Below are 27,248 nucleotides of genomic sequence, written 5' to 3' on the forward strand. Positions count from 1 at the left end.
TTGTGGAGCATTCTGGAAAAACCAAAATATTTCTACTGTCTTCTAATGGTAAACACATAAAAAGTGTCTTTGCACACTTCCTGAAAACAGGACAGAATAAGTTAAATAAAGTAAGGAAAGTACTGAAGTGGGAATTTTGTGCACAATTTTAAAATGGTTTGGACAATTTTGTCTGAATCAGCTTGCTGACAATAGGGATCTACTTTGTGTTATTTTAGAGATGTTCGCCGTTGGATGTCACTGCACCCTGTGACTTTTATGGTGTTTTACTTTGAAACAGAGGAATCGCTACTTTAAAGACCAAGCCACGCCTAATATTATCCCCTCTGTGTTGTGACACTTTCTGCCACCACCTGTAGTAATAATGATTTGATATTTCATTGATCCCTGCGGGGAAATTTTCCGTCCACTCTCAGTTGATGTAAAAGGTCAGAGCACAGAGGCCACTGTGAGCCTGAAGCTGCCGGAGATTTGGTGACACGCTCACAGGCTTTTCAGCAGAGCAGATGCATGAAAGAAGAAAAGTATCACTACTCACAACATCACAACCCGGACTGATGGTATCATGCGTCCAGGTTGTGAACCCACTTATTAATGTTTGACACTATATCACTGGAATCTGGCTTATTTGCATAGCAAAACCAAATAAATAAATAAATCCTGGTCTTTCACTACAGCTATAAAACTGCAGCAGGTGCATAGAAAGAGAATAATAGCAGCCCTTTTAAGCACTTCATTTCTAACAGATTAGCAGAAAGAGCACAAACGCAAACAGGTGGCAAGTGTGAGCAGCAAACCCATCTTTCCAGTGAACAATAAACCTTTTATGCCACAGAAATGTCAGGACTTCAAAGGCTTTTGCTGATACTGTCATGTCAACACTCTTTCACATTCCACATATCCAATTTAACAATCAAATGAGCTGCATGAAAAAAAAAATCGTCAGCTATTTTTAGCAATGCTGAACTCCTTTGCATTATTTCCTTTCTTTTGCACTTTGTCCTTGATGTTTATATTGTGATTTACGGTTTCTTTATAGACAGAGTAACGAATGCAAAATGTGATACATATTGTGACCATTCACCTTTAGTAACACGGGTCTGTCTGTAGGTCACTCGCACCTCACCTGTCCAGATTTGACCCTGCAGCGGCGTCACAGAATCTGACGCAGACCTGCTGTGACACCTTTACGGACACACGGAGACAGGCAGGTCAGACAAACCGTCTGACTGATATAAAGACGGACTTGGCTGGACAGTCCACCGGACCGCTTCTCACACAGAGGTCTGTATTGACCGTAGCGCATTCCTACGGATTGCCTTCATCCACGCAGCACACGGCTGTGCGCGCCAACATCCAGCAGCAGCACGAGACGCAGGTTTCAACCTGTTAGCACAGACCAGGAATGTAGTGTCTCCTTACCTTTTACTCTCGTCTCCTTTGACATAGTGTCCTCTCCCTTGTGTTTCTGTCAGTCTGCGGCCACTCAGCAATGCTGTCACGTTATTCTCCGTTTATACACCGTTTCGTCGGATAGTTAATTGAACATCGGCTCTTCCTCTGTCCCCTCTCTCCTGGCTGCTGCACCTTGACGCTTGCCAGGCTGAATCAGGGTGAAGTGGGGCACGGGGAGGTCTACAGCTGCCTCATCGGTCTCCTCTCAGCGATGAGATGAGAAAATTAAACAAAAAAGCCAAAAACAGGAGAAATCTGCAGCTGTGTTCTCATTCACCTGAGTCAAGACCCTCGGAGCATCGACCCGCCCCTCCGCAGACATACTTTGGCTATGTGGTGTATCTGTGCAGACTTGGCTCACATGTCATGCCCACCCAGCTCCCGTTCCTCTCTCCTCTCCGCCGCTAACAGCAGCCAGAGTTGTGCCAAAGCTCCGGTCTGCAGCTTGACTGCCTCCAGCGGTGCGCGCACGTCCGCGACTGCTGAAGGGCGTCCGTCTTCCTCTTCCTGTGTCCGTTTTCTGTCTGTGCAAAACACTCAAGGAGGACCCTAAATGGAGACCTATAAAGCAGCTGGTCCATTGCTTTTCTCATGCCTGGAGCCGTAATGAAAAAGCAGTTTACCAGCTATATTGTCACTGGGACGACACATTTAATTAGCCAAGGCAGTTTAAATCAGTTTTATTTAATCTATCATGCCAGAAGCCTTTGCAGAAATTACACATACTCTGTAAGAAAGGTTGCTGCATTTGTGTGCTGGGGTCCCAAAAGTCCGGTTTAAAAAAGAACAAGGCACAGCTTTAATGAAAGAGTAGAAAAAAATACACAGAATATTAAATGTAAAGTAGATTAAAGTCTTTCTGCAGTGTCATACAATCTGGTTTTGCTGTATAGAGTTTGGCTGTAAGCAAAAATAAATAAAAATAGAAATTTTGATATAGAAAACATGTGGCATAAAGAAGAAGAGCATGGGGGCGCAGTGAAACAGGATGGAGGGGAAGAGCGAGCACCCCTTTAAACCATCCATCACAAAGCAGCAGATGCCAGATTGGTCGGTCAGCTTGGGCAGTCACTCTGGCAGAGAAGCAAATCTTTTGGGCTTGAGAAGTGCTTCAAAATACAACCAACCATCAAAACAAAGCACATGGGTGAAGCACATGAACCACATTTCTCTCAGCAGCTTTAAATCCTTTAAATCCAGTTGTGAGATCTGGTTTAATCTCACAGATGCTTCACCTAATGGATTCCTCTAATTCATTTCTACGCTTATTTCAACCTCCAGTCCTGCAATACTTGACCTGAATAGCTGCAGAATAGCTTCCCTCACGTTTCTTTATGGTGCACATTAAGCAGCAGTGTGTCAAGTGGTCACAGTAACACCTGCTGTTTTCAACACTCGCATCCACATATGTGACCACACATGAGCTTACACAGTCCCTTAAGGATGGTCTGGTTGTGGCATCAATCGGCAGTCACGTCCACACAAATGAATATTGATGGGGGAAATGGTGATGGCCAAACCATCACCCTGGAATAAGACAGCCAGACATTCTACATTACCAGACTCTACTAGGAATACACATAGCCAATTTGTATTTATCATGGAAGCCAATACCAATACACTTCTGGTGTAGAACAGTGAGTTGCAATCCCTACTAAGGAAAACTAATAGGGAAAAGCCTTACGGCCAGGAAGACAGATAGCTCTGATTACACCAAATGACAGCACTGCCTGGATCCAAGAGGAAAAGAAAGGCTAATTGAATTATGTGAATTTCTTTTGTAAGAAGAATTCTCTTCATGCCATTGGAGACACAACTCAAAGCAGCACTTTGCTTCTCAACAGTGGCTTTTGATGTTATTTGATGTCAGTATTCAGTAAGAAATATTTTACTGAACCATACAATTATTAAAAAAAACAAAAAACAGATCTCTGTGGCAATTCAGAGCCAGTCTAGGCACTGAAAATTCATTGTAAACATGACTAAAGTCTTACAAAGTAAAGTCAGAAAGAAACTCAATCACACTAAATGTTTTTGTTGGTATAAACACTGCAGGGGTTTTGAAAAATGGATGAAAGAACTGTTTCAGCAGCATTAAGCTTTCTGGGAGCCGTTAAAAGACTCACAAACTACAGTGCAGGCAGTCAGCAAACTGAATTTAGCACCCAAGGTGCAGATTTGTTGTTCTTTTCTGTCTTTAAAAAACAATTCAGCAACCTTATGGAAGGAAAGGCACCGTGCTGTATGTCACAGCATTCTCACGCAAGGTGAAGTTGTCAGCTGGCTGTTTTTACCCTAATGTGCTGTTTGATGATGTGGCTTGCTGTTTCACACACATGCAGATATACTTACTATTCTACTGTTTAACCCTACAATTCACTGTTGCTGTGACCCTTTTGTCCTCTTTATCATATTAGCAGCTTTAGAGAAGTACTGTGATCCAATAGGAATGAATTGGAGGTTTAGAAGAGAACTGAACTGTTGTTTAACCAGCAAGTCTCTTGTCATTAAAATCTATATTTTAAAGGAGACATGGCCTACAGGGCACACCACTATAAAGTTGTGAAAATAATAAATTAAGACATAATTAAAACATACAAAGAAAAAAAGAAAATGACTTAAAATAGGAAAGGAACAAAATACAATTCAAGCTTAGGAATAGAATTTTTACTCCTTGGTTACAAAGGTTTTTTTTGTTTTTTTGTTTTAAATAAGAGACTTATATTCTTCCATGCAATGTTGATGGACAGGTTGACTGATGAGGATGCAGGAGTGTCCATGGTTCACAGATGACAATGTGATCTATAGGGAGTCAGTGAAAGAAATCCTGGAGAAGTGGAGGTATGCACTGGAGAAAAAAAAAGGAATGGCAGTCAATATAAGCAACATAACTGTAATGAGAGTAAAAAGCTATTAAATATAAATTCAACACTTTTAATCAGCTTCCGATATCATGTCTGCTTCATTTGCTGTGAAATCTCAAAGAAACAAGCTTTACCTGCTTTCCAATTAATCATCCAATTCATATTTTCTTCTTCTGGAGTTCAGGTATAACAGTAAAAACACTCCACAGTTTCATTGTTCATTATTCACATAAAACACAACTATTATAGGTATTATGAATTGATTTTTAATGTAGTGAACATATTTCTAATTGTAACCTGAGTAAATTACACTGGGGTGCAAACTGACTTACGTCTACTTCCTGTAAGTACATTTAAGGCTAGCTTATTATTTAACCTTTGCAAATGATATTAAATTCTTATCAAATGTAGTTGTTGCTATAGTATTATTACACTTTAACCACCTACAGCAACATGCTGCTAACATATTCATGCATCAACCATGAAAATTGAAAACACCAGTTTCTGTAAAATCATTATGCATTGAATGCTTTCACTTTTAATTTGTTCTACAGGCTACGCTTTGTTTATCCGTAGTTTCTCCTGAATATATTTTGCACATTTGAAAGAAGGGCTTTTACTTAATAATGGAACATTTTTACGCTGTGGTATTGCGACTTCAAGTACTTCTCCCACCCTTTGATCAACCACGATATCAAATAAAGGTCATGCTGCTCCTCCTGCTGAAGTGAGCTATTCTGTATGTCGGCCTATACTCAACTGTATCTTACATTAATAAAAAATAAACGAAGAATATCTAGTTTTTCTAAATAACTCCAACATGTTCACTCTGCCTTGTACGCACATGTATTGAGCTTGACAGATAATCATTTCTATCTCATGATCCATCATAGTGAGTATAGTTGGCTATCTGCAAGGACTCGATTCATATAATAACTACATAACAAACAATTCAATCTGAGAGGTATTATTAATCCCAACAATGCAAAGCCGTGACAGATGCTTCCCTTCAGTCATGTATTTAATGAGATCTCAGATGGCCAATTGCGTCTCAAAACTGTCTGAAAAAAAAAGGGGAAAATATGAGAATGCAAACGATGGTGGTGTCTGCGCGACAGACTGCTCAGTGATGGCCAGCATCTCAGCAGAAATCATCCCTCAGATACTTCATCTTCGACAGAACATCCCCCGAGAGGAGCAAACATGACTAACAAGCAAGGATCCATCTGTTGTAAACACTGAGCAAAACAGACCCGACTGCCACAAAGCAACTTTAACGCACCTCCATGCCAAAGTGCCCCTGCGAACATGAATATATTGCAGTCAGTGTTCTGATAATGAGTCAGCGCTGACCGGTGGCAAGGTCGAATCTCTGTGATCATTTGAAATTATAATGATGAGCAAAACTGTTCTAATTCTGGTCTTTCCACAGTAATATGTTTGTGCATGGTGGTTACAGCATTAACGCTGAAAAATCAAGGACATCCAAGTCAACCACAGTAAAGCCTCAAAGATCAAAACAGTTTAGTCTTACTGTAAGATTTGCTAAGCTGCTCCCTGATGTTAAGTAGTGCTGACAAAGCAAATATACACTGATTTGTCTTTTAAACGTCTCCTGAACTATAAAAGCTAAAAATAATCATAAATCAACTCATTATTTTATGGTCTTTGATGTTTCCCAGTCGCATGTCAGAGCTACCTGCCTTCCTTATACCTATGTAAAGACAGCAACACCTCCCTCACATTGAACGTACCAGTTTGTATTTATCAGAGATCGCAAAGGGGAAATGTGCACCGTGCATGAGACTGTTAAAGCTTGCATGCATTCTGACGCCCTCATACACACAAACACGCACACACAAAAACACACAACACAGCCTGAGAGGAAATACGGGGCAGCTGATTCCGTGTGAGCTAATTCATTCAGTCACTGTATGTCCCCAATCAAAGGCTGGTCCCCACAGGCCAGTGCAGCATCTGCATGTGCCCCCATTGCTCTATCTGCCTGGCTTTCATGTTGCTCTCAAGGGACTCAGACATTTTCTCAGCCTGTCAAGTTTGTCCTATTTAATTTGTGCTACACATTTTACCAATTAAGAAAGAAAAGCACAGAAAAGAGAATTATTAAAACAGTTCTCAACCAAGTTCAAAACCCTGAAAAAGGAAAAAAAAATCCCTAACCATACCCTTATCACTTTCCTTTCATGTGGTCCAACCCTCAGAGTGGACAGAGATTACAGGGATAACACATTAAATTTAGAGGGAAGTATTTTTTCTGTGCTGAGACCCTTTATTTAGACATTAAAATGAATGAGAAATCAATTTACGAGACCTTAAGCGCACCATGTCCTTGGCTTCCTACATCAGTTTGGTGGAAACCGTATGCAATTAATTTATTTCCATATGCCAATGTGAAAATAATAAGTGTGAGTAATCCTCAGGGAGATTTAGACCAAGTGCAAGGGGACGGCTGTAATCTTATAATCCTCTGTAATGTTCTAATGGTCTCTCTAAGCTTATCTACACTAAACTAACTTTCCCAGAGGTATGCAAACACAGATACAGATGGACCAAAAGAAGTAATGTGACTAATGCTCCCTGTGCAACTCAACAATCTCTTCTGCCGAGCTTTACATTAAAATCTGTGATCCTAGTAAAATAAAATCATATTGTGTCATTGCAGAAGTTATCTATGAACGTGTTTTCAGACCTTTGTCTAAGATCAAATAAATAAAAACTTTCAAAAATAAAATATCTGATTGTAAAACATACAAAACTCTATATAAAAATAATAAATAATAGTAGTCCAGGGTTTGACAAGGTAAAAATTTCCATCCACAGCAAACATAATATCAAAGGTTTTAAAGATAATGCTGCATCCATAATGCTGCAGCATCCTATTGTCCGGAAAAAGCTGCAGCTGAAGCGGGTGGTGACCGGATCGGCTGCAGGAACTCAGAGGTGAAGACGGCCTCAGCATATTCCTCCACGACATCCTGAAACTCTGCTGCCACATCAGCCAGAGCCTCCGACAGCAACTCGTCAGCCAAGCTGTGAGAGGATAAGAGGTGCAGATGTTAGAAAACATGGTTATTTTCCTTCAATCATATATAACCTGTATAAAAAAAAAAAAGTCTTCTAAAATTTGAAAACGTATACGCTTCAATTTGGTAGAATTCATTTGTGGCATCAAAACAAATCACGTATGACAATGGTACTTATGTTGCTACTGCTCCTGCTATTTTTGGTCTTCTCACAAGATTTTAGGCTAGAAATTTTGAAAGACATGCAAAATAAAAAGGTCAGTGGGCCTGAAAACAATGGAAAATGCAAACCACTTGAAACATGTCCTTTGTGCACAGTGGTTATAATTTCAAAGTAAATGTAAATCATCAGTCTTGCGTCATTATCTTCAAAAATGCAGAAGGTCAAATTAAAGCTGATTTCTCTGAACAAATGCGGTATCTGTTTTTTTAAGAGGTGCACATGCAAAACTTAGTTTGAAAACATAAAACAGAGCAAAATAACTCTGAAATTTAGCTTGGTGCTGCACACAGTTCACGAGGCTTCAGTGTTTGATCATTATCTGGGTCAGCGCGCGCACACACACACACACACACACACACACACACACACACACACACACACACACACACACACACACACACACACACACACAGGCAGAGACTGAGGCAGGGACATAGAGGATGAGGGAAAATGGGAAACACTCTCACATATCCACTGAAACGTCAGTGCAACAAAACTATCAGAGTAATTGTGTGTTTTTGAACTCCCTGTTCCTCTAAAGGGTCATGACAAGAACACTTTGCTCACAGCACCATATAGCGAGAGAAATCCAGAGAAGAATGTGCCGCTGTGGTTTGGGAACAGGCATTATAAAATATCATTAACATCAATATACAAGGAACCGTGCTTGCCCTTCTGAATTACTCCAAGTTATCTTTATATTTAACACACCAGTAACTGCACAGCGTACCGTTTATGCTAATGTATGAAAATCAGAATAAAAAAGCAGATTCATACAAAGTGAACTAGGATCCTAGGACCCTACTACTAAGTTTTATTTACATGCATAAAGAAATTCAAATAGCTGTTTTGGCAGTGCTGACGTCTTTCTATCTTGCAATCAGTCTGTTAGCAGACAGAATGAATGAGATCCTCCAGGTGGTAAGGCTCCACAGCAGCACAGGGCTGCTCATTACCATCTCATCACACAGAAAGCTTTCTGCGCTGTGTCAGAGCAGCAGGGGTCATACTAGTCTATACGTATGCCTTCTCCGTCTCCAAAAACACTGAGATAATTGGATGGTTTCTCACGCAATATCTTGTTGTTGTTTTTTCTAAGTACAGATTCATGTCTTAAAAACTTTGGCTTTTTGATGTGAAACTGATAATGAGCCAGTGACACAGTCAGCCAGATGCCATGGGTGGGACTGGACAGTTTTTCAGATCTAAACTTAAGAAAGACAGTTTATCGAGCTGTTTGGTATCCCACGCAAGTCTGTGACGCAGAGGAAAGAGGATTTCAGAAGTTTAGAACTCATATATTAAACGCATAAGTTCAATATGTTCACAATGATGGCACGAAGCCAGCGTTGCACCAGCAGCGGCCTGTCAAGTATGTAAGCTTGTGAGTGGGAGAGAAGACCGGCGGCGAACAACAGAGGCGCACTATGCAAACCATAAACTCTGCATGATCCTCTCTGAGTGAGCGCCTCCTGCTGTGCACAGTGTCCGTCAATCGCATCCAGGGACAAAATAAATAACAGAAAGGACAGATCTGCTTCAGCGTGGTTCTAGTTACAAACACTAAGCATGTCATATCATTAATGTGTAGGACAACTTAAAAAAAACCTCATATTTCACTCTGAAACTGCTGCAGCGTGGAAGAGACTCATTCATAGCAAATAGTTATATTAGGTGGAAAATGTCATTGTTTGAGGGCGTTCTAGATGAAACGGAACACTGAAAAAGGTCCTGCTGAGAGCTAATGCCCCTTAATAAAGATATACATGAACACTTAATGTGCATTTAGAAGGATAACTTATTCTGAGAGAGGAAGCTGTAACTTCACAACCAGTGTTTATGTCTGTCATCATCCGACACTGGTACAGGACAGAAATCAACCAACATCCATAATGCAACCCTTGTTGTTGCCTGTGTGGTGGCCAAGGAAGGTAACTTCGTAATTTGTGTCAAAGGAAGCAGAAACACAGTAAAGCACGCACAACAGGATCTCCTGCTCTCCATCAGTCTCATAGCAAATGAATCAGCCATCGCTGCGTTCACAATTTCATTCACTGATTGTGTTTGAAATGACTGTAAAGAGGTCAGAACGTTAGGCCATGGCAAAGAAAAATCTAACTGGGCAGCACTGCTACTTTGTCTCTCATGTTGGACCGAGCACAGACTGACTTACTCTCACATCCTATGGTACAAAGTGACATAGCAGAAGGGCCAGCAATAGCAGATTAGCATGCTAACGCAGAAGGAGATGAGTGCAACACAAGACATAATGTCCAGCTATCTATTTTCTTAACAGCATGTCCAATTCAGGGTCGCGGGAGGGCTGGAGGCTATCCCGGCTGTCACAGTACAAATGCTGGGGTACACCCTAGACAGTTTGCTAGTCTACTGCAGGGCTAACACAGAGAGAAACACAAACATAGCTGTAGATGTGAGCATGCAGTATTTTACAACCAATTAATCAATCACTAATTAACCTAACATGCATGTCTTTGGGCAGCAAACGGAGTATCTAGAAATAACCCAAGCAGGCACAGGGAATACCCACACAGAAAGGACCCAGATGGTCAGTGAATTTGAACTCTGGACTCTCTTGCTGTGAAAAAACAAGGCTAACCACTCCACTGTGCCATCCAATATACAAGACAAAGCTAGCACTAGTGGAGATCTATGCACACATGTAATGTCACAGGTGTTAAATGTAAATGTTTCAAGCTGTTTTTATCCTATACTGTCATGTTACATATTTACCTTTAAGCTTAAGCTAAACACAAAACAAGAAGGCTCGAGCGGTTGAGGGAGCTTATAAAAATCTTTATCTATAGCACTGTATTGAGATCCCTCCCCAGACCACACAAGCCCCACTCAGACCTTGACCCATGTGACCATAATGACTCATGTGATGTTAGGGTGGAGCAGCGAATTGACACCTTGGCTCACGTGACTCTAATCACTCATATAAAGGTGGGTCAGTGACTCTCACCTTCAGTGTGACAACCCCACTAAGAGGTAAATTCCTGAGACTCCCTATCAGCTTTTATAACTGAAAAAGCCTCTCAGATGAAAGGTGAAACGTCTTTAAAAATCTAAAAATACAACTGCAGTTGTCTTAAACTCAAGCACTTTAGACTATCCCGATGACTGAGACAGATCATAACTGCAATGCATACTTCAAACACTGGTGGCAACCAGCCAGTGCAAACAAAATTCCCTGATGATGTTTATGCACATGTCTCATTAGCTTAAGTCATTATTAAAACAATCAGTTTTCTACCCGTCTGCAACGGCCCAGGGGTCGAAGCTGCCCACAGCCTCATGAGCCACAGCACGCAGGTAAGCCTCATAGTCTTCCCGGTACTGCCGAATGCCTCTCAGCATGCTGCCTGGCACTGAGATAACAGGCGCCTTGCTTCCCTCCAGAGGGCCAGGGAACATGGTGTTGTTTGCAGGATGCTGCTCATCTTGGGATGCCTCCTCTGTCAGGCTGTTCTCACACAGGAAGCTGCGAATGTGGAAAAACAAGACGATGCTCAGAAGGTGAGACCAAGAAACATATTTTTTCAATATCACAAAATTGTATTTTCAGTTCAATTCAGTTTTATATCATTTTAAAGGCACTTTAGGGCAGGTAAAAACCTCATAATATTATAGAAAGAGTGAGAATCCCATTGAGAAAGCAACACGATGAGCAGATGACCTCTAAGAGATGTTTATGTGGAGAAAAGGTAACTCTGCGGTAGAACACAAACTCTCGCCGTGCCTGACGTGAGGGTGTAGATGATGAATTTAGGAGAGGTGTCAGAGTGCAAGCAGCTCTCTTGCTTGCCCCTTGCTCAGAATGAGCAGGGGCTCAGCTGGGCATCGCCGTGGTCTGGCTTTATAATCCTCTCTGCTTTGACAAATCAGCCTGGCTCTTGCAATGGCGCTCACTGTGCTATATTTAGTGTTGCAGCAGCTCCAAAGCAAAGTGCCTCTCTATTGTGCTCCCTGGGCCTCAGCTAAACTTGTTTCAGTGTTGACTATTGGGGCTGCAACCCATGGGGTGGCCATAAATATCAAAGTGCCAGCACAGAGAACCATGCTTCCAGTCTGAAATGGGTCGATTTACTGTTTGACAGGAAAAACAACAATTCTGTACCCTGCAAACTCGCTTATTTTTAAAGTCGCAATGGCTCCCACGCTTCTGAAAAGAAAATAGACCAGCCTGTGTTTTCTGTGAATGAAAACCATTCAGATACTTTGGCATAAAAGACCATCTGCAAAGCAAGATTGGTCTTGCATAACAATCTGTGAAAAGGTGATATGAGTGCTGAGAAAAAGATTTGCAAATTAAATATCACGACAAATTCTTAGTAATAGTTTGTTACTCTATTGTGCCGTATGAAATTCACTCGAAACTGAATGAGACATCCATGATGAACCTTCATTTCAAAATCTGTGCTTTCACAACTCTGTGTACCTTTCTGTTTGGCTAGTGCATACAAGTACCAAATTGCTGAAACACTAACAAAACATCCTCTATCCATCACGTTGTAGCACCTGCAACTTGGCCTGCACACCGGATTTACACAAACCCAAACAAGCAAGCAGCATTAGCCATTAGCGCGATCACCTCAGGTTTGTCTTCTCATTTCTCAACAAAAGCTAAAGCCACGCTGAGCCTGGCAAAGATGGGACCTGGCACAGGACGGTGCCATATGTGATATATCAAAAGGGATGCAAGCTGGGCTGAAGCTGAGTCAGATAAAACCACAAGTGGCTGAGAGATAGTAAGGGGGTGATTCAAGCGAGGCTCAATGAAGCCTCAGTGACAGCGGGGAAGATCAGTGTGGAAAGAAACAGGTGGAGGATACTGGGGGGGAAAAAAAACAACAGAAACAGAAACCCTCAATATTCCAAAAAGAAAATCCTCTTTTATAATATTGCACTGGACTGATTTAAATGTGGGTGCAGAACTTAGAAGACATCACAACTAAAAATCCACCAGGTTACAAAGTGACGACATACAGCAGGGGACAACTGTAGCCACAGAGGAAAAAGGTGGGAGAGAGCAGTGTGAGATAAATAAATAAAATAAATGCACGGTTTTTAATTTTTCTGAGTGAGCTTCTTATTTTTTATTGATTTGCTTGACCAGCTGATGGAGCTGTAGGGGGGATGAGGGAGACTGAGGTTTGGGCTCCTCACCATGGATACATAAATCTTATCTGCTGCTCTGCTGATGTGTTAAAAGATTATCTCCGTGGTTGTTTGACAGCGCTCACACAGGCACCTGAACAAAGACACCCAAGGTAAGAAGCACGTGCTGTTTTGGAAAGAGTATTTAGCGTGACAAAGGCAGCGTTACGCCTGGTGAGAGTCAATGGAAGTGTTAAAACCCTCTGGGCTCTCCTGTCATTACTAAAAAGTAACCCCGACTATAGTCAGCATAGATTAAAAGAAAAGAACAGAGTAGCAGCACTCACTAAATATAAAACTATTTTATTCTTTCAGTTAGTATTCTTTTGAAAACTCCCGATCAATTCTCACCTTCCTTGGCTCAGTGCTTACAGAAAACCAGCTTACTTAATACAAAAATCAGGAAACCGATAACCGATACCATGTGACAATGTCCCTCTTAGTTATCAAACAGTAGCACCAAAGAAGCCTCCAGTGATAGTCACACTGAGAAAATTATGCAGCTTTATTTCCGTGGCATGTTTTTTTCCCCCATGGTGTGTATTAATATGTGTGTGAGGCACAAAATGACGAGCATGTCGCCTGATGTGTCTCTCAGGACTGAAAAATGTGGGCTGTAAACAACAACTCAGGGCTGAGACAACACACATGATGAGCTCTTTGCTCATTTTCCCGTTCCCAAATTAAACCTCACCATTCTGCTACACTGAACACCAGGACAGTCAACACTGACAGAGGATTAACACAATCCCACATCAGCACGAAAAACAAACCACATTTTTAACCACAGGTTTTGATCCGAGGGCTGCGGAAGCAACAGGAAAGAACTGCAGTTGTGAAAAGCTGCTTATCAAAATAACTTTCCTAAATGTCTGGAAAATGATGCTCCTTAGAGAGCAACCAGTGGGATGACCTGTTGCTCTCTGGCATCAGTTTTAGAATTACCATTATTTCTCAAGACCTGATCATTTTGGTGAGAGAGGTGAACTATTTGGCAGTTGTAGTTGTGATTATTATACAAAGGGCTGCTGCGCACACAATCTGACATAACCTAAAGTTATAAAGCAACAACAGTTAAATTTAGCGTATAGACTGCAACAACATAAAGCGAGGCTTTTTAACTTACAGAGCATCCTTGGTGGTTTGCTTCCGCATTAGCTTTTCATCCCTTCATCTGCGCTGGTATGTGTTGCACTATGTGGCACCTGAGCCTCTTTATCCTTCAGCACAGGTAGCCAAAGCATCTCCCTTACAGCTCAGTTCATTTTACGAAGCAACTCTGTGTCCCCCAAAGACAGCTCTGTAAAACAATGTGCCTAATAAACACAATTTCTCTCCCCATCTCACACCAAACGACTCCCTACTTCCAACTTTATTACTTCTAAGGGGGACAAAGCACTGTGAAAAAAGAGACGCTGTAGGTGGACAACAAGTTCCTTCTTGCACATTAGAAAGGAACCAAACAAACAATCTGTCAGAGTGTCTTGCAGGGAGGTTTATTCTTTCGCAAGTTAGATAGTGCAGTAGTCATGGAGTAAGTGCTGAACAGGCTGGGTCATGCTTCATTTAGAGAATAGAGAATGGGGACAATATATAGAATCCTTTTTTCATATGCAAATGAGTACAATTACTACATTACAAGCAACCTCAGAGCCTAAAAATACTACGCATACAAGAGCTAATGGCACGACCACCATCAGTCTCGTCTTACTGCCATTATTGGACTAGATAAGTTGACGAGCATCTTATGGTTTAAAAAAAAAAAAAAAAAAAAGGATTCTGTGATGGCATGTGTGACTCAGCAGACAGCGAAGCTACCCACCCTCTGTGCTGCTGAATTTCTCTGTCAACCTCACTGAGTTCACTAAGAGACTTAATCGATCTGTGTACCAACAGAAACCAACTGCATTTTTCTCTAAGCGTGACCAAGAAATTTCAAATGCTTTCAAACAAAAAAAAAAAACAAGTAAATACAGATAAAACATGCCTTGCAAAAAGCTGAAATAGTGAGCCGATTAATTATTCACTGATATCTATGTGAATTTTAATTTAATTTAATTATCACCAACTGTTTTGTTATGGTACAATCGTCCCTTTTTCTGAATACACAGCACAACCGAATTACTATTTATCTTGTGATAATAACTCAAGGGGCTCAATACACACAATCACCTTGTGTGTTCTTTTATTCATAAGCATTCTAGTCAACTTCTTTACTAAGATTAGTACTTGCTTTCAAATCAAAGTGTTTTTCTATTGATCCATGTCAAAAAAAAAGTCAAAAACAAAAAAACAAACACCAATCACATCAACTGTGATTTAATGTGTCAACCAAAACAAAACACATAAAGGTCCAGTGGGCTGCCAGCACTTTTTAGAGGAGCTGTAATTCAGACTGAGGATGGAAGTGCTGCAGATGGGTCTGTTCTGAGCTACAGTGATTCAAGGTGTTTCAGAACAAATGAGCTAGCAGTTATCAAATGACTGTCCCCGTTAAGAAGCTGGAAGGCTTGATGCCTCTAAAATGAACAGCTAATTAAAAAAAAAGACACCTCTTAAAAAAGCACCTGTGTTATGTTTGCCAGAGAACAGAGTTATTGCTTGATAGATGCATTAAGAACAGTTAAACAAAGTGCAAAGCAAAGTGGCTCTTAAGGCAAAGTTTCCATCAAGTGAAGTGAACCCGAGGCAGTTGAAGACTGACAGACTTTAATTTGCTAATGTTTGCAGCTTGAATTTGTTAAAAGTATCCTGCTGGCTTGTCTCTGTCAACAACTTCTAGTCCCTTCCAGTCTCTTTTCTCTTTCCTTCCAAGTTCCTCGTTAATTTAAGCAGTATAGCAGCTGCAGCTAAAGCCCTGGGCAGTGGAGGGTCTCCCTGTGGAGTCTGCTGCCAGAGTCAGGAATAGAGTCTGCCCTGGGTACAGTAGCCACCAAGTGAGTTTTGCATGATGAGTAAGGACTCCCAGTGGAACAGTGATTACAGGGCACACACGTCATGTGGAAAAAGACTAAATGTGTATAGCTAGGAAAAAAAGAACATTAACCACTTCCTTGTCATTGAGTCTAGAGGTGCAATTAAACCAGCACTGAATTACTTCCTGTGGAAGATGCCGTTTGTTTCTCTTCATTACAGCATCAGCAACTAAAGCAAGTCATTAAAGGTAATTTGATATGTAATTTGTCTCATAAGATTTCATTAAAAGTCACCTGATACTTTCCAAGTAATTAAAATCCACCATTTACACATTTGCATTTGTTAACAAAAGGGAGTATATCATAATTTTGTGCAATCAGGAGCATTGAGCTGAGCTATGATGACCGATAATTGAGGCTAAGACCTATAATTTCAGCTCAAATGATTGGAAAGGGAGTTAAATAGGTCAAACCTTAATACTGGGCTCCAGTTAATATTCTGAGAACACTCCAAAATTTCCCTACTGATTTTTCAAGACAAATTAAACAGCAATGAATGGAAGCCGTCAGCTAAAGATGAGACATAGAAATGACTTGCGCAGTAAAGGGGAAAAGACAGAGAAACCCACCCAGTCTCGACAGGTTTCTCAAGGACAATATCCGCTGCAGAGGTCTGCTTCAGCACTGGATTTGTGAGCCTAATTGGCTGAGGAGAGGCTGGCCTGGAGCTGGGGGCATGGGACTGGGATCCTGAGGAGAAGAGAGAAAAAGTAAAAGAAGGGGGAAATGTTAAGAGGGATGGGTGGAGCAAGGAGCAGACAGATAGAAAGACAAAAGGACAACAGCATACACCTGGCCTTTTCAGTCATAGCGTTGTCTCCACCTACAGGAAAGGTCTGTGAAATAACTTTCTAGGCTTTGCACTTGCAGATAACATTTTTGTTTAAGTGCAGAAATCGTCTTTTTTTGGCTTCTTTTTTTTTTTTTTACCTGCTGGTCCTGGTTGTTTCAAGTAAAGAGGGTCTGAATAGGTGATAGAAGCAAACCGTCTCCTCACTTCCTCCTGATCCCGCTGTCAGAGACACACAGAGAAGCAGATTCTATAAACACAGCATCCTACTGACAAAGAGCCTTGTCAAACAAATTGAACGGTGTAATCAAGTCTGGAAAATGCATCAGTATGCAGACGCAGACCACAGCTGTCATAACAGCTCATTATAAACACTAAACCAGTAACCAGTGACCTTTCAAGTTCCATAGTGACCTTTCACTGGTGGGTCCCTCTCACCTGTATCTCCTCCATACGAAGCAGCATACTCTCCAGGGTTGGGGCCTGCAGCCTGTCCTGGGCCATGCCCTGCAGCTGTCTGTCTGTCCTAACTGTCCACGCCACCCGGGCGGTGTCCTCTAACAAATCGTCCAGCAGCTCTTCACTCAGCTGCTCAGCACTTTCTTCTGCCTGTAAATGGCAATAATTACAAAAAACAAACAAAAACAAAATACAAGTGTTCTGAGTTTAGCTGCACAGTTTTTAAATCATTGCTGTGATAAACTTAAATGTCAAATCTCCTGTAGTGAAGCTCACCCTCTCTGCGGCCTGTTCGGGCACTCGACTCCTCAGTGGAGAGTTCATTCTGTTGTTCCTGGACTCACCAATTTGCTGAAGGCACAATAAAAATCTCAGTTTATTTTACGAGGCAAATCTGAAGCCAAACACACGCATACACACAAACTTAGATTTATTTAATCATTCACATGCAACAACTGTCACCCTTGTCTTTAGGAGGTTTATAAAAGGAAGAAATTCTGGCACTAGCTGGACAGCAGATAAGTCCTCCTACCTGGGCTTCATCCAGAAGGGGCTGAATTCTCTCTCTGGCCTTCTGCTCAGCTCTCTCAGCCCACTGAGTTGGCGAGACAACTTCAGACCTGTGAACCAAAACACACCCACACTGCAAGCTGTCACAGAAGTTCTGAAGCTGAGCTGCTTTAACTTCAAGACACAAAATTAAAAAAATTTTTAAAAAGTATTTACATAAAGTATAGTTAAAAATATATTTGGAATTTTAGCCCACCTTGGGTTCAGAATTAATTAAAAACATTGAATTTCTCTGATTAAGAAACAAAAAACTTTCTGCCAAGATTTTAAAATAACTATCCGTTTGAGTCGAATAAAACATTCACATTACTGGAAATGCATGAGAGAATTAATTAATCATCACTATCAATCATTATCATTGACGGCCAAATGTATTCACACACAATAGAAATAGTCATCAGGCTCAATGTTTTTTAAATTATTCACATTAATCTGGAATTATAATAGGCATATAAGGTCAAAACTGTCAAACTCTTTGCTGGCATTATATTAAATGGTTACGTTCACTGTTGAAACCAATAAAAAAAAAGCCATAAAGGCTGACATGCTAGTTAAGAGTTTCACCAGCTGAGAGCAGTTGGAAGCATAAAAGACTCACTAAGTGTGACATAAGCATTTTATTCAAAATGCAGTCTGTTGATTGTATTGATGTCTATTGTGTCCAACCTATCACCTGTAAACAAGTGAAGCAGTTTAGTGCTTTTACTTGTCACAGTGGCAGGAGGAAAAAAAACCAGATATAGTGACTCGTTATACATCTAATTTAAACACTTTAACACTTTTCTGCAGCTTTCTTTAGCTTTAAAACAAAAACAAACAAACAAACAAACAAAAAAAGAACCTGCCATGGGTATAACACACAGGCAAAACAGATCTGTAATAATGGTGAATTTTCATTCAATTTTCCATGTAACACACTATGTGCAAATGTGTTAATGTTATGTAACCCATAAAACTATAGAGGCTGCATGTGTTCTTAATTAACATTACATGTTTCCTGCAGTGGTATTCCCCTCTTGACAAGGTGAGTAAATAAAGAGCAGGCCTACACGTCTTTGTGACAGAGAACACAGTAGCGTTAACCCACACATTCACAGTAGTGTAATTAAGTGTTGACTTTGCTCTGTGCACATTGCGTTTTGTTGCCAGCCTTTTAAAGTTGGGCTCTCCAGTGACTAATTAACAAATACACAGCGGTCTATAGGAACATATGCTCTCCTTGGTGCTGAATGGATGCGCTGCAATCACAGTCTGCATTATTTTCCACTCATTGTTTTGTTCTGTTGTCAGTAGATAATGTTGCCCATGTTGTAATTCCCAGAGTAAATGCTCCTTTGATTGTGAGCACAACGAACCGAGTGGGAAATGTTTTTCTTCTTAAACAGCATAAATGCCAAGTATTTACAAAGGTTAAAGGGCAAGTGCATATATCGCTATATATACACACACTGTACTTACTTTTTTATGTCATTAATTAATCCCTTTTATTTCGGTCAGAGGGAGTTTGTTATTATCCCATAGTGTCTGCAGAGGTTGCAATTAGGGGGCACATGAAATAAAAAATTTTTTGGCTAGATTAATATTCACCATGACTTTAAGCCTTCATTACCTTGGATTCAAGTCTGCTAAAACAATAATTTTATTAGTACTGTACCTTAATCTCTGAATGCGTTCAGCCTCTTCTTTACTCAGCTGGTTCAGCTCTTGCAGTCTCTGCGCAGTGATCTTATCTAGCCAAGCTTTCCTGCATCACCCAGGCAATCATCAAATGAAGCAAAATGTAAGCTCAAAGAAGCTTTGCACATAAATAATTTATAATCCTCATCTTTAATCACGCTGATAGCCACTGATTAATAAGAAAGCACAACTGCAGTAATTAAGATTTGATTAAACGGAGACATATGTGGAACACTCAATCAATGAGCTGCTTATAAAACAGGCAAACTATTAATCACTCAAAAAGAGAAATGGCCTCAATCTAGCTGGCACCTAGATTCATTTATTGGAAAGAATTAACTTTGAATTAGAATCAGAGTATTGCCTCTGGCTCTCAGCAAGTGGGGTCTGACATAAAGGTTAGAAATGGCTCTCTGAATGTTCTCATTAATGTTCCTTTTTCCTAGATTCCACCCATGTGGCATTTTGCTATGACAGATAATCTAATGTGAGAAGCAGAAATGACACAGATTACAAGGTAATCTGAAAAAAGATATTTATAATAAGTAGAAGAGATAAAAGCTGGAACAGGCAGATTTTTCACCATCAGGCAAAAATTCCTAACTAAACTTCTGCATATTAGTTGGGCTCCATTATCAGGTTTTAAGAAAACCTAGCCAATTATATTAGATTCTGGCCAATCAGAGGTCCTTTCAGAGAGTCAAAAAGTGCAGATGCACATGCAGATCACTAGTGCAGATGCACATGCAGATCACTAGTGCATCTGCATCCCTAGAGAGAAGAAAGCCTGAGCCAGTGTTGGAAAATATTGCAGGAAAAGTTGACGGTCCCTCACTAGCAACAGCTGCCTCTGGCCTGCAACGCACCACAGTAACAGGAAAACAGACTTATCAAAACACATTTATATCTAATATTATGATCACAGGTCCTGCTCATAGGGGAGCCAAGTGTTTGCCTTTTTTCCACTATCACTGTAAGAACAGCCATGAAGGATGTGTAATTTATGGTTCAAAGCTTTGATTTTATATGTAACATCTCAGACTGTTATCATGAAAGCAAGAGTAATTAGGCCTTTTTCTAAACTAAACCAACCAGCTTACACATAGCTTCTGCAATGGGCACAAGAAGAGTGTGATCATCTGCAGGGAGCGAGCTTAGGAGAGAGGAGAGCTGATGGAAGAGAGATTAACTTTCACATTTTATTTCCCTATTGTTCCCGATTACTGCCAACCCGTGTATTTAAAATAAGGTTAGAAAAAAACTTTGGGAGGTAAGGTTCACCTTAATGCTTCATTCTGAGCTTCTTTCTTCCTTTGTGAGCTTAGGCCTGGCTCAGTTGCCAAACTACCTCCAGGCCTCTGCTTTGGAGGGTCTGGTGAGGATTTCACTGGAGAAAAGAGACAACGAGGCTCTGGTCTTCCCCTTTGTGGGGATCTGCTGATAGCAGAGAATGATGAATGGGTTAAAAAATGTAAACAGAAAGATGCTATATTACACAACTCAATGGAAAGCAAAAGAGCAATTTTTATTTTGACACTTACATCTCTTATACTATATTTACCAAATTACTTTTTTTTTCTTCAGATTTTCCTTATAAGCAACTGTCATCAATGAAAAATTTGGTGCATATGGTATGTGCTGCACTTTACCAGTAACATTGAATACAATCTACAATCCTATAATGTATACAACCTCTTAGTCCATCAGATAATCTGATTATGCCTACTTGCATCCACAATTTGATTGAAATTGATTGAGATAATTGTGTAAAATGGTCTTTTTTTTGGGGGGGGGGGGGGTGTCCACACATATTATTTCATACTAAATGTAAACTGTTACCTGGAGATCAGCGTTTCAGACATTAAAGCAGTACTTACATAATGACATTAATCATCGAGTGAGCCGAGGACTGCACAGAGAGATAACAGACTCACCGTTGTGGAGGAGGAGAGTGAGGGGATGTAGGTATCCAGGGCACAGAGTGCTCTTTTTGAGGGAGCTGGTTCACTCTGAGCCGAGAGGAGACTGTAGGCTGCTGGAAGCCTGTATCTTGCATCTGATTATGCTATAATAAAAATAGAAAATAAATATTTAATTATTAGTTTACATTAACCTCACATTGGTTACGTCTGATCATTGGTAAAAAAAATAAATATATATATATATACACGTTTTCACAGGGTATGATATCAAACAACAAATCATGTTGCTAATAACATGTTATTAAGCGTTCTCTGTGTCTTGTGAAATACTGAGTTCAGTACAAGCCCAGCACCTTTATTGTTTCAGCTGTTTTTCTCTGAGAGGGCAGCTCTTTTCTGCTGTTAGTATTGGTCTGGGATCGTCTCTGCAGCTCCCTCTGCTGGACGAGGCTCTCCAGGCCAGACCGCAGCACCTCTCTTCTATTGAGGGGCTGTTGAGTAGTTTTGGGTTTCTGGGAGGCCATTCTCTTATCTGCTGACAAAAATAAAAAGTTAAACAATTTATTTGTTTTGATCTTAATCTATTTAAGTTCAAACTAAATAAAAGTCAAGACCAAACAAGATTCTTTATCCCTTTCAGTACAATTCAATTAAGTTGAACCCTGATGGGAGCAGACGACACCACCGATTACAGAATTTTCTTGCACTCTTGACAGCCAGGTGGATGTGTGGTTTAGGTTCAGGTTTCTAGGGAGATCTAGATTGCAGATGAGGCTCACTCTAGGTGTTTATATCATCACTGCCTCTCAGCCCAATAATACCCAGCAGGACTTAACTGCTCATATACTAAACAGCAGGGGACCAAATGCCAGAGTTCTGCACTTTAAATCTTGTTTTCCTATCACTTCCTGGCTCCCTGATCAATTTTAAGCCTGGGTACAGCAATTTACGCACAGTGGGAGGCCCCAAGACAACCGCACAGAAGCCCTTGGAGGGCTTTTATATACATAGGAGAGCAAATGGTTTGTCCTTCGTCAGCAGGCCTTAATCAACAAGTAGGTCTTAAGTTGAAATGATAGTCATTAAACAACACCCACAAAGTCTGCATTAATAAATACACAAAGCTAGTAAACAGTTCTCACCATGGAGGCCTCTTCTGGGATTTTTTGCTTTGCAAGGACCTCGAGCAATTCCTTGCAGTTTGGGACGCCTGGGTGCAGTCGTAGGAGACTTGCTGTGATGAGGAGATTTCCTTTGCGGAAGGCATGCTTGAGCCTGCATCTTTATGAGCATCTCTTGTTTACTGAGAGCAGAATCCAAAGTCTATTAAAAATGAAGTGACAGCAAAGCCTGAGATTATTCACTCAATTCAAAAAAAAAAATATTTTCCTAAAATAAGTTTTACTTTTAGACAAATTCCACTAAATATTGATTAATCCTGCAGCACAAGTCATCTATGTTTACAGTAATATCACAAATAAACAATGTAACAAAGAAAATAACATGTAATAAAAATATATGATGCATCTGGAGAAATCATATCATTTAGGCATATTAAAATCGTATTACTACTTCGATCTGTGACCTAGAAACAGCAGCAGATACAGAATCTGTTCTTGTAATGCTCTGCTAAACCTGCACTGCAGTTAGTTTGAATTCATGCATGAATATTTGCCTTTATTAAGTAAAATAAGAAAGTAGGTTTAAAGTCGGGACCAATACAATACTGCACTGGTTTGCCACATTGAGCTTCTTTCTGCTGATTGTTTTTGCATTGTCCAGGAGCCAAGTCTACACTAGGAAAACACACATCACTCTGTGAATACAGCGGTTACATCGTGATCCTTACCTCTAGTTTCTGCAGGATGTCAAGGGCCGTCTCAGGCACAGCTGAGCCCTGGTCCACTTCAACTTTAGCTGAGCACAAAGAGAGCTGGCGAATCAGCCCCCCCAGTTCTTTGGAATAAGGAGGCACTTTGCTGTGAGACAGATCAGAGAGTTGATGGATAAAAACCTGTAAAGCCCTCAGTGCCCCACGATGTGCAGCTGCAAGCCTGTTTATCGCCATGGACTGAAAGTAAAAGAGAATGCAAATAAATTAAGAACAGAAATGTCAACTTTTTTTTTTAAGAAAACTCCTTCATTAAAAATAAATCAGACACAACTGATTTTACTCATTTAATTCAATTTTATTTATATAGTGCCAAATTACAACAGTCGCCTCAGGACCCTCATAATGTAAGGTAAAGACCCTACAATAACAAATTAATAAAACAAATTTTAAAAAAATTATAAAGATAATAGATAGAACAATCAGATGATACCCCCCCGACCCCATGAGTAAGCACTTGGTGACAGTGGTAAGGAAAAACTCCCTCTTAACAATAAGAAACCTTCGGCAGGACCGAGCTCAGGAGGGGTGGCCATCTGCCGCGAGTGGTTGAGGCAGAGGGGAGAGCCACGAAGTCCAAAATGTCACTGACTTTCTTCTCACCTTTTTAGCATCCCACATTTTCTGGCTTCGTAGTTTTTCTATATCTTCTTGTATCTCTTTTACCTGTTAAATAATTTGAGAGAACATTGTCTAGAGGAGCAGAGCAAAAGGAAATCCAGTGACAAACATTTAATGGCATTCAATAGAACTTTAAGTACCTGTTGCTGCAGAACATAAATAATACGAGCTGAGCGAGCTGCCTGTTTCTGTCTGCGTATCTCCAACTTGTTTTCCTCTTCAGGTTCTAATGACTCCTGTATTTTCTCCCCTGTTGTTTAAAAAACATTGTGCATTATTTATCAACATCATGCATTAGTAGTGAAATCATAGGAAAAGTGTGATCATTGCAATGGGTTCTAAAATTATGATTACACTCCATGCATTTCAAGTTATAGGTGTCTTGTGGGCTACCTCTGTTAGCCAGCTCTTCCACTTTCTGAATATACACTTCCAGCTCATTTTGCAGCCTGTGGATCTCGTGGCTTAAAGGTGCCTCTTTGTCTCCTTCTACCTGCCTAAGGCCAGGGTCTCTGGTTGGGGGTGAGCGGCTCATTCGAGGCATGGATGAAATAGGATGTTTCTGGGATGTGTGTCGTTTGGCTCCAGCTACAGTCACCTTCTCTTTTGGACTGGATGCTTTTGACATCATCTTACTTGGACTTGCTGCAAACTCCTATAAAGAGAGGAAATAAACTTCATTTGCTAAACAGGCACAAACAATTAATTTCATATTATATAAACAAGAATGTTATTATAGACAAAAAGTAATTAAATTACCTGACGGAGTTCTACATCACTTGTTTCAAAGAGTGAGGCCTCCTGAGAAGGTTTGGCCGATAATTTTGTCAGCGATTCAAGGCGCCTTCGTCTTAGATCTCGCTTGGCCTGCTTAACAGCTGCCTGAAGCCTCTCCTCAGAGAGTGTGGTGAAGCTGAAAGAGCTTCTGGCGCTATCCACATTTTCCTTAACTTCTGATACAGGTAGCAGTCGCTCTATCACAATGGGGGCAGGCAGGCCGACATGTGTGGCACGGTTTCTAGTACTTGCAGGGACGGCGTCATTGAACAGCAGCTGTGGTGTGCAAGACAGAAGGCAGTTTTATCTGGTATAATCAGTCATTATGATTAGACACAATCAGATATATTTATCAATAACAGGTATTTAGGAAATGGTGTCATTGCATATAGTTGTGGTCAGAAGGATACATACAATCATTAGGGAACATGGAACCAGAATTACCAAGAGATTCATACGATAAAGTATACCATATCATATAAATGTCGTAGTAATTTGGGGCTTTTAATGATTTCTTTCAACAGATGAGCAGATGGAATAATAATAAAATCCTCTTTGTGCGAAAGCTAGATTGTTGAAACTTGGATACAACTGGATGTTGAACAGGACCATGATCTCATCAAACACACATCAAACCTGATTTTACAAAGGATAAAACAGGCTAACGTGAAGCTTTTTGAATGGTCTTTCCAAAGCAAACAAACAAAACAAACAAATAATGGAATGATATTTTGTAATGATTGTGAAGGCACATGTTTGAAATGTTTGAAATAAAAATGAACTGAACTGAAAGGTGTGACCTTAACCCTGATGAATATTTGCGGACTGTGTAGGCTCATGCCAGGAAACTAACCAATTTAAATTAACTCTACCAATTTTATCAAGAAGAGTGAACAATTATTTAGACAGAATAATGCCAGAGGCTTGGGGGTGTATGTATATATTTGAGCCTATATGTATAATATGTGTATTAGATGGCATTCAAATATTCAGAAAATGCGCCTAATTCTAGTGCGACCATCTCCAGGTCTCACTACCATCTTGTAAACCTTCCTGTAAATCCTAATGAATGAAGCCTTAGCTTGATGCTCAAATGAAATGAATGAATGAATTTTATAGTACCATATCACCCCATTAGAGCACTTCGCTCTCGCACTGCAGGCTTAGTTGTTTTTCCTAGAGTATTTAAAGATATTTAAAAGAAGAATGGGAGGGAGAGCCTTCACTTTTCAGGCTCCTCTTCTGTGGAACCAGCTTACAGTTTGGATTCGGAAGACAAACACTATCTCTACTTTTAAGATTAGGCTTAAAACTTTCTTTTTGTTAAAGCATATAGGTAGGGCTGGATAACGTGACCCTGAATCCTCCCTTTGCAATAGGTGCAGGCTGCTGGAGGATTCCCATGATGCATTAAGCATTTCCTTTCAGTCACCTTTCTCACTCACCATGTGTCAACATACCTCCCTGCATTGAATCACACTTGTTTTTAATTTCTGTCTCTCTTACAGAGCATGTCTTTTGTCCGGTCTTCCTTCTCTCACCCCAACCGGTTGCAGCAGATGGCCGCCCCTCCCTGAGGTTTCGTCCTGTTAAAATGGAATTTTTCCTTCCCACTTTCACCAAAGCGCTTGCTTATAGGGGCTCATATGATTGTTGGGGTTTTTCTCTGTATGTATTATTGTAGGGTCTACAATATAAAGTGCCTTGAAGCGACTGTTGTTGTGATTTGGCGCCTATAAATAAAACTGAATTGAATTGAAATTGAATCCAACTAAAAACAGCACATGAATCTCTGGTAAACTTCACTGAGGCGCTTTACTTTGACACCAAGCTATTTACAAACATTGAACATGGTGATATGCTTCAAACTGAAGTCTTACAAAAATCTTAAAAATGAAGAGAGAAAGAGTATTATCACAAACACTTCACTCGTGTCTCCACGTCTTTTTCATTACTTTGAATGGTTGATCCCGGGTATTTAAACGTCTCTACCTTCACTGCCTCTACTCCTTGTAGCGATAAATATTATGACTTTCAGGACTGTAATATTCAGATTTATTGTTGACATTGTGCTGCACTCTAGGACCAGCTGATCTCAATCAACCAGCTCCAGGTCTGTGTATGTATCACTAGTATGCGGCCTTAGCTTTTCCATTTCAAATTGCGTACATGCAAAGATGAACTGCATATAATAAAGGTAGATGAATATTATCAGACTTTCAGTGCTGTTTACCTTGGTGTGGGAGATCCCAGCCGTTAAACCGCTGCGGCTGTGAACATTTCTGGTTGATCCTAAAGCAACCCAGTCTCTCTCTTCGCTCTGCTTTCCTGAGAAAATCCCGGGACCACTTTGCAGGGATTGTGCAGTCATTACAGCGAAAAACAGTTGTCACTGTAGTAAACAATACTAAATGTTATGCTAATGGGAGCTAATTTTGCTAACATAAAGTTAATCCAATCCAGAAACTAAATTCAGGCACTTCGCCGTCGTTAATAATCAGTTCTTCCACTTTCTGTATATGAATTATAAGTCAACTATACGCACCGAGTGGCTAATTGAAGCATAATTAAAATACAGGACCTCGTTAATCTCTTAAATTTTAAATTTAGCTTCTCAACAGTTTGAAACGGCGCCATGACAACAACACAACCCTAAAGACGGAAGTAGTTTTTTTTAACTACGGCTTGTCAAATAAGCCAAAAATCAACGCAAACGCTTTATAATAACGTGTGATAGAATAGGCATTCTCACTAAATATATCACATATGATATATCATATTTAAATACTGGAGAATAATTAA

At 40.3% G+C, this 27,248-nt stretch overlaps 2 protein-coding genes across 9 annotated transcripts in view; both read right to left on the bottom strand.

Moving 5' to 3' along the window:
• The window catches only part of pitpnm3 (PITPNM family member 3), a 99,713-nt gene extending 97,825 nt beyond the window's left edge, over positions 1 to 1,888 (bottom strand). For 2 of the 4 annotated variants that reach the window (XM_040008935.1, XM_040008936.1), the window contains exon 1: positions 1,423 to 1,887. In XM_040008935.1, coding sequence (XP_039864869.1) covers positions 1,423 to 1,447 — 25 coding nt within the window. In that variant the 5' untranslated portion in view covers positions 1,448 to 1,887. Of the gene's footprint in view, positions 1 to 1,422 lie in introns of all 4 variants that reach the window. The other 2 variants (XM_040008938.1, XM_040008937.1) reach the window with 2 other exon arrangements.
• Positions 1,889 to 4,152: 2,264 nt separating this feature from the next.
• kiaa0753 (KIAA0753 ortholog) lies at positions 4,153 to 27,182 on the bottom strand. Of its 5 annotated transcripts, none has more exons than XM_040008943.1 (18): positions 26,680 to 27,182; positions 24,429 to 24,722; positions 24,063 to 24,324; positions 23,810 to 23,919; positions 23,652 to 23,714; positions 23,007 to 23,228; positions 22,300 to 22,480; positions 21,511 to 21,692; positions 21,170 to 21,291; positions 20,517 to 20,672; positions 19,213 to 19,302; positions 17,521 to 17,608; positions 17,265 to 17,339; positions 16,968 to 17,138; positions 16,670 to 16,751; positions 16,309 to 16,429; positions 10,861 to 11,088; positions 4,153 to 7,370 (listed from the first exon to the last, which is right to left on the bottom strand). In XM_040008943.1, the coding sequence occupies exons 1-18, from the start codon at positions 26,815 to 26,817 to the stop codon at positions 7,217 to 7,219; spliced, it is 2,739 nt and encodes a 912-aa protein (XP_039864877.1). In that variant the 5' UTR covers positions 26,818 to 27,182; the 3' UTR covers positions 4,153 to 7,216. The 5 variants fall into 5 exon arrangements, 4 of the variants coding, with proteins under 4 accessions (XP_039864877.1, XP_039864873.1, XP_039864876.1 ...); XM_040008939.1 differs by having other exon boundaries at positions 21,170 to 21,300; positions 26,680 to 27,178; XM_040008942.1 differs by having other exon boundaries at positions 21,170 to 21,300; positions 21,511 to 21,689; positions 26,680 to 27,175.
• Positions 27,183 to 27,248: the final 66 nt, after the last annotated feature.

This window comes from Simochromis diagramma, unplaced genomic scaffold (assembly GCF_900408965.1).
Source record: "Simochromis diagramma unplaced genomic scaffold, fSimDia1.1 OVJJ01000344.1, whole genome shotgun sequence".
In the NCBI taxonomy this organism is placed as follows: domain Eukaryota; kingdom Metazoa; phylum Chordata; class Actinopteri; order Cichliformes; family Cichlidae; genus Simochromis; species Simochromis diagramma.

Excerpts from the sequence above, each read along its gene's own strand:
- kiaa0753 (XM_040008939.1), bottom strand. The coding sequence starts at position 26,817 with ATGACTGCACAATCCCTGCAAAGTGGTCCCGGGATTTTCTCAGGAAAG. Across the intron at positions 24,723-26,679 it reads CTGGGATCTCCCACACCAAG|CTGCTGTTCAATGACGCCGT; the intron begins GTAAACAGCACT and ends TGCACACCACAG. Across the intron at positions 21,301-21,510 it reads AAACAGCTGAAACAATAAAG|CATAATCAGATGCAAGATAC; the intron begins GTGCTGGGCTTG and ends TTTTTATTATAG.